The sequence below is a fragment of the Etheostoma spectabile genome, unplaced genomic scaffold (genome assembly GCF_008692095.1).
Source record: "Etheostoma spectabile isolate EspeVRDwgs_2016 unplaced genomic scaffold, UIUC_Espe_1.0 scaffold00007716, whole genome shotgun sequence".
Taxonomy (NCBI): domain Eukaryota; kingdom Metazoa; phylum Chordata; class Actinopteri; order Perciformes; family Percidae; genus Etheostoma; species Etheostoma spectabile.
In genome coordinates this window covers 1-14,540 of record NW_022603514.1, presented here as the reverse complement: position 1 = coordinate 14,540, position 14,540 = coordinate 1, and the positions used below count along the sequence as shown (strand labels likewise).

Genomic DNA, 14,540 nt, shown 5'->3' with positions numbered 1-14,540 from the left:
CACTACCACCAGCACCTGAACACATCACAGTCACTACTACCAACACCTGAACACACCACCTTCATTACCAACAGCCCCCGAACACACCAGTCACTACCTGCAGCACCTGAACACACCACAGTCACTACTACCAACACCTGAACACACCACAGTCACTACCACCAGCACCTGAACACACCACAGTCAATACTACAACCGCCTGAACACACCACAGTCACTACTACCCCCACCTGAACACACCACAGTCACTACCTGCAGCACCTGAACACACCACAGTCACTACTACCAACACCTGAACACACCACAGTCACTACCACCAGCACCTGAACACACCACAGTCAATACTACAACCACCTGAACACACCACAGTCACTACTTGCAGCACCTGAACACACCACAGTCACTACTACCACCACCTGAACACACCAGTCACTACTACCAGCACCTGAACACACCACAGTCACTACTACCAACACCTGAACACACCACCTTCATTACCAACAGCACCCGAACACACCACAGTCACTACCTGCAGCACCTGAACACACCACAGTCAATACTACAACCACCTGAACACACCACAGTCACTACTACCCCCACCTGAACACACCACAGTCACTACCTGCAGCACCTGAACACACCACAGTCACTGCTACCACCACCTGAACACACCACAGTCACTACTACCAGCACCTGAACACACCACAGTCACTACTACCAACACCTGAACACACCACCTTCATTACCAACAGCACCCGAACACACCACAGTCACTACCTGCAGCACCTGAACACACCACAGTCACTACTACCAACACCTGAACACACCACAGTCACTACTACCCCCACCTGAACACACCACAGTCACTACCTGCAGCACCTGAACACACCACAGTCACTACTACCAACACCTGAACACACCACAGTCACTACTACCCCCACCTGAACACACCACAGTCACTACTACCAACACCTGAACACACCACAGTCACTACTACCCCCACCTGAACACACCACAGTCACTACCTGCAGCACCGGAACACACCACAGTCACTACTACCAGCACCTGAACACATCACAGTCACTACCACCAGCACCTGAACACACCAGTCACCCACAGCACCTGAACGCACCACGGGAGCAGGTCACATGGGGACTAACAAACCTCTTTGACCTCGACCTTGAAGTGAAGGTCGGTGAGGTCGTGGCGCTCCGAGCGCTGCAGCTCGTTGTCGGGAGACTTCTCGCTGCCGTCGTCGTCCGAGTCTGAAACACATCGTTCATCAGAATAACAATAATATAAAGTTAAATAATAATAATTAACTTTATTAATAATAATAACTTCATTAATACTAATAATAGTTAATTAATTATCAACTGTCACACTCATGGTTTCACCTGTTAATTATGAATACAAATAGTTAATTCAATAGTTAAACTCAATGTTATAAAGTTAGAGAAAAATCAATGTTATAAAGTTAGAGAAAAATCAATGTTATAAAGTTAGAGAAAAATCAATGTTATAAAGTTAGAGAAAAATCAATGTTATAAAGAGAAAACTCAATGTTACAAAGTTAAAGAGAAAATTTCCAAAAAAGCTCTTTATTGATATTAATAATCCTTATTAATCCTTTTTCATTTAATGTTTTCATCCATTCATCCACACATGATGATATTAGTAGCTGTAACAGCCAATCAGAGTGCGGCAGCACCGACCTGTTTCCATGGTGTTGAGGAAGGGGGCAGGGTTAAAGATGAGGGGGCGGGGCCTGGCTCCTGGAAATGATCGCACCTGGAATAATAATAATAATATTAATAAAATGTTATTGTTATTTCAGAGCTGCTGGACTGTACCAAGTGTACCTTCTCTGTGGGGGTGGAGGGGGGGCCCGTGTTGGGCAGGGGGATGCTGTGGACCAGGTCCAGAACGCTGTGGATCTTCTGGTCCGAGATCTTGACGTAGAGCAGCGGCAGCTCCCCAGACACCTTGAACCTGACACAGAAGAAATGACTGAGGGACGAGCACATGTCCCCAGGTGAGTCCTACCCGGGCATGTGTCCCGAGGTGAGACCCACCTGGACATCTGTCCCCAGATGAGTCCTACCTGGGTATGTGTCCCCAGGTGAGACCCACCTGGACATTAGTCCCCAGGTGAGTCCTACCTGGGTATGTGTCCCCAGGTGAGACCCACCTGGACATATGTCCCCAGGTGAGTCCTACCTGGGTATGTGTCCCCAGGTGAGACCTACGTGGACATATGTCCCCCAGGTGAGTCCTACCTGGGCATGTGTCCCCAGGTGAGACCTACCTTGACATGTGTCCCCAGGCAAGCGTCCTACCTGGGCATGCGGGTTAGGGATGATGTCATGTGTCCCCAGGTGAGTGTCCTACCTGGGCATGCGGGCGTCCTTGTCCACCATACATTTGGCCAGCTGCAGGGTGAAGTCCATCGGCTGCAGGATGTGTTGGACGGACGAAGCCTGAAGACGAGCAGACTTCCACCCCCCACCTGAAACCATCCAACACCTGTTCACTAACCTGGATTTGGGGGGGGGGGTGTCTATGTGTGTGTGTGTGTGTGTGTGTGTGTGTGTGTGTGTGTGTGTGTGTGTGTGTGTGTGTGTGTGTGTGTGTGTGCGGGTGTGTGTGTGTGTGTGTGTGTGTACCTGATTTGCTGTAGAGCACCTGAACTCGTCGTAACTCCACGTTGAATCTCTCGTAGGCTCGATCCATGATCTCCTCCAGAGACGACGAGGGGGAAGATACACACTGCTCCACACTGGTCAACTACACACACACACACACACACACACCACACACACACACACTACTAGGAAACAGGTCTGAACCGAGCTCTGTGTGTGTGTGTGTGTGTGTGTGTGTGTGTGTGTGTGTGTGTGTGTGTGTGTGTGTGTGTGTGTGTGTGTGTGTGTGTGTGTGAGAGTGAGACCTGTAAGCTGCCAAAGTCCACGACGATGAGCTCCGACGTGTCGCTATAGAAACCAGACTTTGGGATGAGCAGGTAAGACGGTTTCAGATCGATCCTCAGGTCCAGGACCTTCCTGGTCTCAATGATGTGAGACAGACCTGAACACACACCAGACATTAGACTCCCCCCTACGCATTAGACCTGAAGACACACCAGACATTAGACTCCCCCCTACGCATTAGACCTGAAGACACACCAGACATTAGACTCCCCCCTACACATTAGACCTGAACACGCACCAGACATTATTATTCCCCCTAACAGGGCTGTAGTCAAGACCACCTTAGTCAAGTCCAAGGCAAATCCAAGACCAGGACTAGTTGAGTCCAAGTCAAGACCAAGTCCAAAGAGGTTTGAGTCCAAGACAAGACCGAGTCCAAAAAGATTTACAAACAAATCATCGAGCATCTCAACAATAGCTCCTTTCCACTGCACCCAATGCAGTTTGGCTTCAGGGCCAACTACTGGACCCACACACCCAGTCCCCGGGGATCTATCTTCCTAAAACACAACATTTCCTTTCACTGCTTTGCAGATGACGTCCAGATTAACCTTTAAATACCAAAACAAACTCAGTTGAAGCTCTGAGTAAAAGCCTACATGATGTAAAAGACTGGATGTCACTGAATTTTTTAAACTTGAATGATAAAAAAACTGAAGTTGTAATTTTTGGGGAGCCCGATGTCTCTGGTTTTAACAGTGCTCTTGGTCCTGTGTTCTCAAACTGCTGCCCACTTGTAAAAAGTCTTGGTGTTTTTATTGATAGTTCTTTTAAACTTGATAAACAGATTATCTTAGTGGTGAAAACAAGCTTCTTTCAGCGTAGACTTCTTGGGAAGGTCGAGCCTTACCTGCCCCAGAGCCACCTGGAGACAGGTGTGCAGGCCCTGATCACAGATCACCTGGACTACTGGAACTCCCTGTACTATAGCCTTGATCAGTCTTCGGTTCACCGATTACAGTTAGTCCAGAATGCGGCTGCACGCCTGCTGACAGGAAAAAGGCGCTATGACCACATCACCCCCCCCTCCCCCCCGTCCTGTCGTCTCTCCACTGGCTGCCTGTCGTCTTTAGAATCCATTTCAAGATCTTATTGTTTGTTTTTAAATCTCTTAATGGGCTGGCACCATCATATTTATCTGATATGCTGGTTTTGTACGCTCCAGTCAGAGCACTCAGGTCCAGGACCAGATGCTTTTAGACTGTCCCAGAACTAGACTGAAGACCAGAGGGGACAGAGCTTTCTCGGTGGCAGGTCCTGAGCTCTGGAACTCTCTCCCTCTCAACATTAGAGCAGCGTCCTCTATTCAGAGTTATAAATCACTTTTAAAAACTCATCTTTCTGCTCTGGCTTTTAACACAAGCTGAGCTGTGACATTTTGTTATTGTTATTGAATTGAGCAAAGCTTTTTATCTGTTGTTTGTTTTTGTTTTGTTTTTGTTGTTTTTGGCATATTCTGTTTTGATGTTTTTTGGGTATTTGTTATGCTTTTTTCCTATGTTGTTATCTATAATTGTACAGCACTTTGGGACAGTAGTGACTGTTTGTAAATGTGCTATAGAAATAAACTTTGACCTTGACCTTGAAACAGCTACATGTTACCTCATAGAAAAAGTGAAGGCATCGCTGGATAAAGGCGGGGTTGTTGGGTGTTCCTTGACTTAAAGAAAGCATTTGACACAGTTAATCATAACATCCTATTGTAGAAATTACTGAATTTCAATTTCTCTTCAAGCTTGGTCAATCTTATCAAATCTTATCTCTCACTCCGCTCTCAACATGTCAAAATTGGTCCCCATAAATCTAAACCACTTGGTCTTTCCACCGGGGTCCCGCAGGGATCCATACTTGGCCCAACCCTTTTTAGCATATATATTAATGATCTACCCTCTGTTTGTGGAAAGTGCGATATTTTAATGTATGCTGATGATACAGTTATTTTTACTCATGGTAAGACTGCTGAAGAGGTTGCAATCAAGCTAACAGATGTGCTAGGGAAGGTCACATCTGGCTCAACCACTGTGGTTTGCAACTGAATGTTTCAAAACCAGTCTGTATGTTCATTACCAAAACCAGTCTGTATGTTCATTACCAAAACCAGTCTGTATGTTCATTACCAAAACCAGTCTGTATGTTCATTACCAAAACCAGTCTGTATGTTCATTACCAAAACCAGTCTGTATGTTCATTACCAAAACCAGTCTGTATGTTCATTACCAAAACCAGTCTGTATGTTCATTACCAAAACCAGTCTGTATGTTCATTACCAAAACCAGTCTGTATGTTCATTACCAACGGCTCCTGCAGAGACACAGAGCAAGACATTTCCATTTCAGGACACAGACTAATGGTTGTCTCTGAATACAAGTATTAGGAATGCACTTAGACTCAAACCTTGCCTTCAAAACCCACATGAAGAGGGTCTGTAATAAAGTAGAGTTCAGTCTGGCGTATTTCAGGTATATCAGAAACCTCCAATCAGCTGAGGCAGCTGAGCTATACTTCCACTCATTGGTTCTCTGCCCCATCTCCTACTGTCTCATAGGTTGGTCCAAAGCATACTCTACAGCTTTAAAACCACTGGAATCATTATACAAACAAGCACTTAAACTCTAGACAAAAAGCCATTTCGTTACCATCGTTGCCATATTCTAAAAAAAGTATAAACTGCTCAGTTGGGAAAACCTCAGAAAATACAGAAATGTCTGCTTAGTTTATGAGATCATGCCCAGTTTAGCTCCTCCCCCTCTGTCTGCCACCAGAGTCACCAGAGGTGCAGCAAGGAGGGACGGCACAACCCCCTCAGAACATCTGCATCCAGCCGGGCCGTCTGTCCATTACAGCATCACATCAGTGGAACTCAGTACCACCAGTAATTAGACAGTCCCCATCCCATCACTCATTAGAGAGTAATGTTAAGAATCAACAGTGTCAACACTGACGCTGGTCCCATCCACCAACAATAACTCTATCATCTATTTTAGATTTTATTTGCTTGTTGTGATTTAACATTGTAATTTTTAACCTTTTGTCTATTGTATAAATATCTTCATTGTATTATAACTGTTTATTATTTTAGGATGCCTAATAACATCTGGCTAGGGGACTGCCGATGAAAACTAGCCTATGGCTAACTCGGGTACGCTTACGTTTGCTTTGAATGTTGATCAGTGGACATTGTCCCCCTTTCAAATAAACAAATAAATGAAAAAAAATGAAATGAAATTTGAATCCGAGTTAAGACCGAGTCCAGGACAGAAAGAAAGGTCTTATGCATGACAGTATCAAGACAATCATTTTGGGTTTCACTTTCCCTCCAGTATTATTATCAACATAATAAAGACACCTGGACTCGGTCCAGACCAAAAGCCCAAAAGCCAGATCTGGTAAGACCAGTGGTCCAGTCCAAGTCCAAATACTAGCGAGTCCGAGACAAGTTCGAGACCATAGAAAAACGGTGTTGAGTCCGGACTCCAGTACTACAGCCCTGCCTAAGCGTTAGACCTGAACACACACCAGACATTAGACTTCCCCCTACGCAGTAGACCTGAACACACACCAGACATTAGACCTAAACACACACACCAGACATTAGACTACCCCCATACACATTAGACCTGTACACACACCAGACATTAGACGCCCCCCTAAACGTTAGACCTGAAGAAACACCAGACCAATAGATTTCCCCCTATGCATTACACTTAAACACACACCAGACATTAGACACACACCATCCCCCAGACCTAAACCCACACCAGACTTCCCGCTGCACATTACACCTGAAGACACACCAGACATTAGACTCCCCCTAAGCATTAGACCTGAACACAAACCAGACATTAGACTTTCCCCTACGCATTACACCTGAAGACACACACCAGACATTAGACTGCCCCCCTAAATGTTAGACCTGAAGACACACCAGACATTAAATGTAAATGTGTGTATTTCTATATCTTTTCTAGTCTTAACAACTACTCAAAGCGCTTTTACATCTACAGGAAACATTCACACTCACACACATCTACACACCTGCTCATCAGATACACACTCACACACATCTACACACCTGCTCATCAGATACACACTCACACACATTCACACTCCGATGCAGCACCGGGGGCAACTCGGGGTTCAGTGTCTTGCCCAAGGACACTTCGACGTGGGACTGCAGGGCCAGGGATTGAACCACCAACCTTCCAATAGGCAGGCAACCACTCTACCACTGAGCCCCAGCCGCCCCACATTAGACTTCCCCCTAAGCATTGGACCTGAACACACACCAGACATTAGACTTCCCCCTAAGCATTGGACCTGAACACACACCAGACATTAGACTTCCCCCTAAGCATTGGACCTGAACACACACCAGACATTAGACTTCCCCCTAAGCATTGGACCTGAAGACACACCAGACATTAGACTTCCCCCTAAGCATTGGACCTGAACACACACCAGACATTAGACTTCCCCCTAAGCATTGGACCTGAACACATACCAGACATTAGACTTCCCCCTAAGCATTGGACCTGAACACACAACAGACATTAGACTGCCCCCCTAAATGTTTGACCTGAACACACACCAGACATTAGACTTCCCCCTAAGCATTGGACCTGAACACACATCAGAAATTAGACTGCCCCCTACTGGTGGTTATTATGTATAGATATGGATATAGACTATAGGTATATTATATAATAATTCATAATTAGCTCTGCTAACAAGTCGGACCTGCAGCGGTTTTCTCTTTGATCTCTTCTAGTTTGGAGCGCGTTGCCGACGCCAGGACGTCCAGGTCCAGCCCCCCCCCGGTGTGGAAGAAGTCGGCCAGGCTGTTCACCGTCAGCTGGGAGACAGACAGGAAGTTACACACGGAAACACCTGATTACCATGACAACCAACGGGGGGGGGGGGCGTTACCGCGTCGTAGATCAGCTCCACCGGCTGGGACTGGACACGGAACAGCTGGTCGGCACCCCCCTCCTCGGGGTTCAGCTCGAACACCACGCTGAGCAGAGAAGAAGAAGAGTCCCCGAGGGAGGCGATGAGGGAGGGCGAAGCCCCCCCCCGTCCCCCCCAGGCTCGGCCCCCCGCTGCTGTAACCCGGTAACAAACCAGTGCTGCAGCGCCACCTCCACCCTGCAGGCACAGCACAGAGGTTAGTGAGACCTCCTGACCCCCCCCAACACCCCCGTTTGACCCCCCCGTCTAACCACCCCCCTGACCTGAGGGCCTGTGCTCCTGGTCTCTGGGAGATCCTGGTGCTCAGGTCTATTATCTGGATCTTCAGGATTTCGGGGACATGGTGCTGGTCCCTGATGGTCACAGAGGTCCTGCAGAGCTGGAAGGAGACAACCACCGACACGTACTACACACACACACACACACACACACACACACACACACACACACACACACTTAAAATCACATATCAAACTGACCCCGCCTGGACCAGGACTAACTGACCCGTCTGGAACTAGTACTAACTGACCCGCCCGGACCAGGAATAACTGACCTGTCTGGACCAGGACTAACTGACCCGTCTGGACCAGACTAACTGACCCGCCCGGACCAGGAATAATGACCTGTTCTGGACCAGGACTAACTGACCCGTCTGGACCAGGACTAACTGACCTGTCTGGACCAGGACTAACTGACCCGCCTGAACCAGGAATAACTGACCTGTCTGGACCAGGACTAACTGACCCGTCTGGACCAGGACTAACTGACCTGTCTGGACCAGGACTAACTGACCCGCCTGAACCAGGAATAACTGACCTGTCTGGACCAGGACTAACTGACCCGTCTGGACCAGGACTGACCTGTTTGGGCAGAGCCAGGTTGTGGGAGCTGCCGCTGTAGCCGATGGCCGTGTAGAGTTTCTCTTTCTCCGCAGCCGTCATCAGGTCGTCAAAACCGGACCCTGAACGCAACACAGACCCATCTCAGAGCGGTCTAGACCCGCTCTATCTGTACATTATAGACCTGCTATATCTGTAAATTATAGAGAGGTCTAGACCCGCTCTATCTGTACATTATAGAGCGGTCTAGACCTGCTCTATCTGTAAATTATAGAGAGGTCTAGACCTGCTCTATCTGTACATTATAGAGTGGTCTAGACCTGCTCTATCTGTACATTATAGAGTGGTCTAGACCTGCTCTATCTGTAAATTATAGAGTGGTCTAGACCTGCTCTATCTGTACATTATAGAGTGGTCTAGACCTGCTCTATCTGTAAATTATAGAGGGGTCTAGACCTGCTCTATCTGTAAATTATAGAGCGGTCTAGACCTGCTCTATCTGTAAATTATAGAGAGGTCTAGACCTGCTCTATCTGTAAATTATAGAGAGGTCTAGACCTGCTCTATCTGTAAATTATAGAGAGGTCTAGACCTGCTCTACCTGTAAATTATAGAGAGGTCTAGACCTGCTCTACCTGTAAATTATAGAGTGGTCTAGACCTGCTCTACCTGTAAATTATAGAGTGGTCTAGACCTGCTCTACCTGTAAATTATAGAGTGGTCTAGACCTGCTCTATCTGTAAATTATAGAGAGGTCTAGACCTGCTCTATCTGTAAATTATAGAGAGGTCTAGACCTACTCTATCTGTAAATTATAGAGTGGTCTAGACCTGCTCTATCTGTAGATTATGGAGTGGTCTAGACCTGTTCTATCTGTAAATTATAGAGCGGTCTAGACCTGCTCTATCTGTAAATTATAGAGAGGTCTAGACCTGCTCTATCTGTAAATTATAGAGTGGTCTAGACCTGCTCCATCTGTAAATTATAGAGTGGTCTAGACCTCTATCTGTAACTTACTCTCCTCCTGCTCCTCTGCCTCCTCCTTCTTGGTCTTTTTACCGAAGAAGCCACTGAAGAACCCCCCTCCCCCCCCTCCTCCCTTCTTCTTCACCACCTTCTGTCCCGACCGGATCACCTGGAGTAACAATAATAATAATAATAATAATAATAATAACAATAACAATAATAATAATAATAATAACAATAATATGAAACGGGAGAGAGGGAAAGATGATTATCTAATATAATAATATTTTTTATGCTAAATGAATGATGTAGTTGGATCAGCGTGGATGAGTTTACCGAAAATCTAATCATTAATTATCAATAATGAACTAATAATTAATTAATATAATTAATAATAATTACCTCCATCTGGGCCTGCTGGCGGGTCAGAGTGATGTTGAAGACGTCCAGAACTTTCTCCAGATCCTGGAGAGAGACACACACACACACCACACACCACACACACACACACACACACCAGACACACACACAGAACAACACACACACACAACACACACACAGACACAAACACACACACACACAGACATACACAGATACACAAACACACATACATACACAGCATGTTTCTCTGGGGGGGTTGTTGTGACTCAGCAGTACGTGGATATGTTTCCGTGTATGTGTGTGTGTAGGGGGGGGGGGTGGTTGTGGTGACTCAGCAGTACCTGGATGTGTTTCTGTGGGTGTGTGTGTTTGTGTGTGTATGGGGGGGGGGGGGGGGGGTTGTGACTCAGCAGTACCTGGATGTGTTCTGTGTGTGTGTGTGTGTGTGTGTGTGGTGTGTGTGTGTGTTTGTGTGTGCGCGTATGGGGGGGGGTTGTTGTGACTCAGCAGTACCTGGATGTGTTTCTGTGGGGGGGTGTTGTGACTCAGCAGTACCTGGATGTGTTTGTGTGTGTGTGTGTGTGTGTGTTGTGTGTGTGGTGTGTGTGTATGGGGGGGGGGGTTGTGACTCAGCAGTACTGGATGTGTTTCTGTGTGTGTGTGCGGTGTGGTGTGGTGTGTGTGTGTGTGTGTGTGTGTATGGGGGGGGGGTTGTGACTCAGCAGTACTGGATGTGTTTTCTCTGTGTCGGGGCTGGGCTTGTTGTGACTCAGCAGTTTTTCCTGTAGGCCGTCCTGTAGGCCTTCAGGTTCTCTCGGTGCTGCCTGATGTTGGACCAGCACCACATTTGGATGGAGCGCCGGATCTGCACTTCCAGGACGCTGTTACAGGCGTACCTCCACCTGGCAGGTCCAGAGATCAGGGTCAGAGATCAGGGTCAAAGATGAGGGTCAGACTCAAAGATCAGGGTAAGACTTAGAGATCAGGTCAGATGCAGAGATCAGGGTCAGACTCAGGGTCAGAGATCAGGGTTAGACTCAGAGATCAGGGTCAGACTCAGAGATCAGGGTCAGAGATCCGGGTCAGACCCAGAGATCAGGGTCAGAGATCAGAGTCAGGGTCAGAGATCAGGGTCAGAGATCCGGGTCAGACCCAGAGATCAGGGTCAGACCCAGAGATCAGGGTCAGAAATCAGGGTCAGAGATCCGGGTCAGACCCAGAGATCAGGGTCAGAGATCAGAGTCAGGGTAAGAGATCAGGGTCAGAGTCAGAGATCAGGGTCAGACTGACCAGGTTTTGGCGTTTTGGTGGACGGGGGCGTCCGGCCTGAACTTCCTGTAGGGGGCGTTCTTCACCATGCAGTCCACCGACTCCAGCAGCTCCAGCAGGCTCAGGTACTGGAACACAACCCCATGTTTATTATATTATAAATATGTACTACATATAACATATACTAGAAATAATGTACTGTATATAACATATACTATAAATAATATACGTATATAACATATACTATAAATAATATACTGTATATAACTATTAATATACTATAAATAATATACTGTGTATAACATATACTATTACTATAAATATATACTGTATAAACATATACTATACTATAAATAATATACTGTATATAACATATAATATAAATAATATACTGTATATCACATATAATATACTATAAATAATATACTGTAATAACATATACTATAAATAATATACGGATATAACATATACTATAAATAATATACTGTATAAAACATAATATACTATAAATAATATACGTAATATCATTATACTATAATAATATACTGTAATCACATAATATACTATAAATAATATACTGTATATAACATATACTATAAATAATATACTGTATATAACATATACTATAAATAATATACTGTATATAACATATACTATAAATAATATACTGTATATAACATATAATATACTAAAATAATATACTGTATATCACATATAAATAAAGGCTCAGTGCTCGGCCCCCCCCTGTTTATCCTCTACATGCTCCCCCTTGGCCCTGTCATCAGCCGACATGGAATCTCGTTCCACTGCTATGCTGATGACACTCAACTCTACCTCAGGACTCACCCGACCCCCGCTGCTGCCCTGCCATCCTCCACTCTGACCACCTGCCTGGAGGAGGTAAGGCGTGGTTGCAGCAAAACCTTCTGCAGCTAAACAGCTCCAAGACTGAAGCCTTTAATCGGCACTCCACACCAGGTTCGGTCATCTGCCACTACCAGCATCACCCTCTCTGGCCAAAATATTCCACTTTCTACATCAGCACTAACCTGGGTGCTAAATGGACTCTCATCTGGCCTTTGAGGCTCACATAAAACATCTCTGCAAGACCTCCTTCTCCACCTCAGGAACATCGCTAAACTCGTCCCACACTCACTCCAGCTGATGCGGAAAAGCTTGTCCACGCTTTTGTCTCCTCCAGGCTGGACTACTGCAATGCGCTCCTCACTGGGGATCTGAGAAAAGCCTTCAAAAGCTACAGTACATCCAGAACAGCGCTGCTAGGATCCTGTTGAGGGTGCGCAAACACGACCACATAACCCCATCCTCAAATCTCTCCACTGGCTTCCTGTGTCTCTCAGGATTGAGTACAAGGTCTCCCTCCTCACCCATCCGTGCATCCACGGTGAAGCCCCCCCTACCTCAAGGAACTCACCCCACAGACCTCTACCCGGACCCTCCGATCTGCCTCAGGGTATCTCTGAAAACTCCCGACAAAGCTCCGTACTATGGGAGATCGAGCTTTCTGCTCAGCGGCTCCCAGACTGTGGAATGCTCCCTGACCACCTGAGGACACACAGACTGGAGACTGAGGACACCTCAGACTGGAGACCTGAGGACACCTCAGACTGGAGACGGAGGACACCATAGACTGGAGACCTGAGGACACCTCAGACTGGAGACCTGAGGACACACAGACTGGAGACCTGAGGACCCAGACTGGAGACTGAGGGACACCTCAGACTGGAGACCTGAGGACACCACAGACTGGAGACCTGAGGACACCACAGACTGGAGACCTGAGGACACCACAGACTGGAGACCTGAGGACACCACAGACTGGAGACCTGAGGACACCACAGACTGGAGACCTGAGGACACCTCAGACTGGAGACCTGAGGACACCACAGACTGGAGACCTGAGGACACCACAGACTGGAGACCTGAGGACACCACAGACTGGAGACCTGAGGACACCTCAGACTGGAGACCTGAGGACACCACAGACTGGAGACCTGAGGACACCTCAGACTGGAGACCTGAGGACACCACAGACTGGAGACCTGAGGACACCTCAGACTGGAGACCTGAGGACACCACAGACTGGAGACCTGAGGACACCTCAGACTGGAGACCTGAGGACACCACAGACTGGAGACCTGAGGACACCACAGACTGGAGACCTGAGGACACCACAGACTGGAGACCTGAGGACACCACAGACTGGAGACCTGAGGACACCACAGACTGGAGACCTGAGGACACCACAGACTGGAGACCTGAGGACACCACAGACGAGACCTGAGGAAACCACAGACTGGAGACCTGAGGACACCACAGACTGGAGACCTGAGGACACCTCAGACTGGAGACCTGAGGACACCACAGACTGGAGACCTGAGGACACCCAGACATGAGACCTGAGGACACCACAGACTGGAGACCTGAGGACACCTCAGACTGGAGACCTGAGGACACCACAGACTGGAGACCTGAGGACACTCAGACTGGAGACCTGAGGACACCACAGACTGAGACCTGAGGACACCTCAGATGGAGACCGAGGACACCACAGACTGGAGACCTGAGGACACCTCAGACTGGAGACCTGAGGACACACAGACTGGAGACCTGAGGACACCACAGACTGGAGACTGAGGACACCACAGACTGGAGACCTGAGGACACACAGACTGGAGACCTGAGGACACCACAGACTGGAGACCTGAGGACACCACAGACTGGAGACTGAGGACACCACAGACTGGAGACTGAGGACACACAGACTGAGACCTGAGGACACCACAGACTGGAGACTGAGGACACCACAGACTGGAGACCTGAGGACACCACAGACTGTGGATGCTTTTAAACGTGGCCCACCTTGTTAGGAGAGATTTCTCTGATCTTGGCCCTTTTCTACAATGTTTTTGTTTATCTTATATTTATAATTTTTTGCTCTCCATGTGTTGTATTTATCACTTACTTTTTTACCATGTATAAAGTGCATTATAATTAAATTTATTATTATTTTATATTTATACTATAGATAATATACTGTATTTAAACATATACTATAAATAATATACTGTATATAACATATACTATGAATAATATACTGTATATA

The 14,540-nt window shown here is 47.0% G+C and overlaps 1 protein-coding gene across 1 annotated transcript in view; it reads right to left on the bottom strand.

Annotated features, from left to right (window-relative positions):
• The window catches only part of LOC116678680 (vacuolar protein sorting-associated protein 13C-like), a gene marked incomplete at its 5' end in the record, with an annotated part of 42,238 nt that extends 29,142 nt beyond the window's left edge, over positions 1-13,096 (bottom strand). Inside the window, 19 exon segments of the mRNA XM_032508448.1 lie at positions 1,165-1,265; positions 1,716-1,791; positions 1,863-1,992; positions 2,392-2,509; positions 2,667-2,787; positions 2,951-3,087; positions 7,728-7,842; positions 7,917-8,084; positions 8,087-8,135; positions 8,222-8,364; positions 8,819-8,919; positions 9,815-9,932; positions 10,166-10,228; positions 10,658-10,669; positions 10,935-11,046; positions 11,435-11,541; positions 12,173-12,304; positions 12,463-12,648; positions 12,849-13,096. Of these exon segments, the coding sequence (XP_032364339.1) occupies positions 1,165-1,265; positions 1,716-1,791; positions 1,863-1,992; positions 2,392-2,509; positions 2,667-2,787; positions 2,951-3,087; positions 7,728-7,842; positions 7,917-8,084; positions 8,087-8,135; positions 8,222-8,364; positions 8,819-8,919; positions 9,815-9,932; positions 10,166-10,228; positions 10,658-10,669; positions 10,935-11,046; positions 11,435-11,541; positions 12,173-12,304; positions 12,463-12,648; positions 12,849-13,096 (2,237 nt within the window).
• Positions 13,097-14,540: the final 1,444 nt, after the last annotated feature.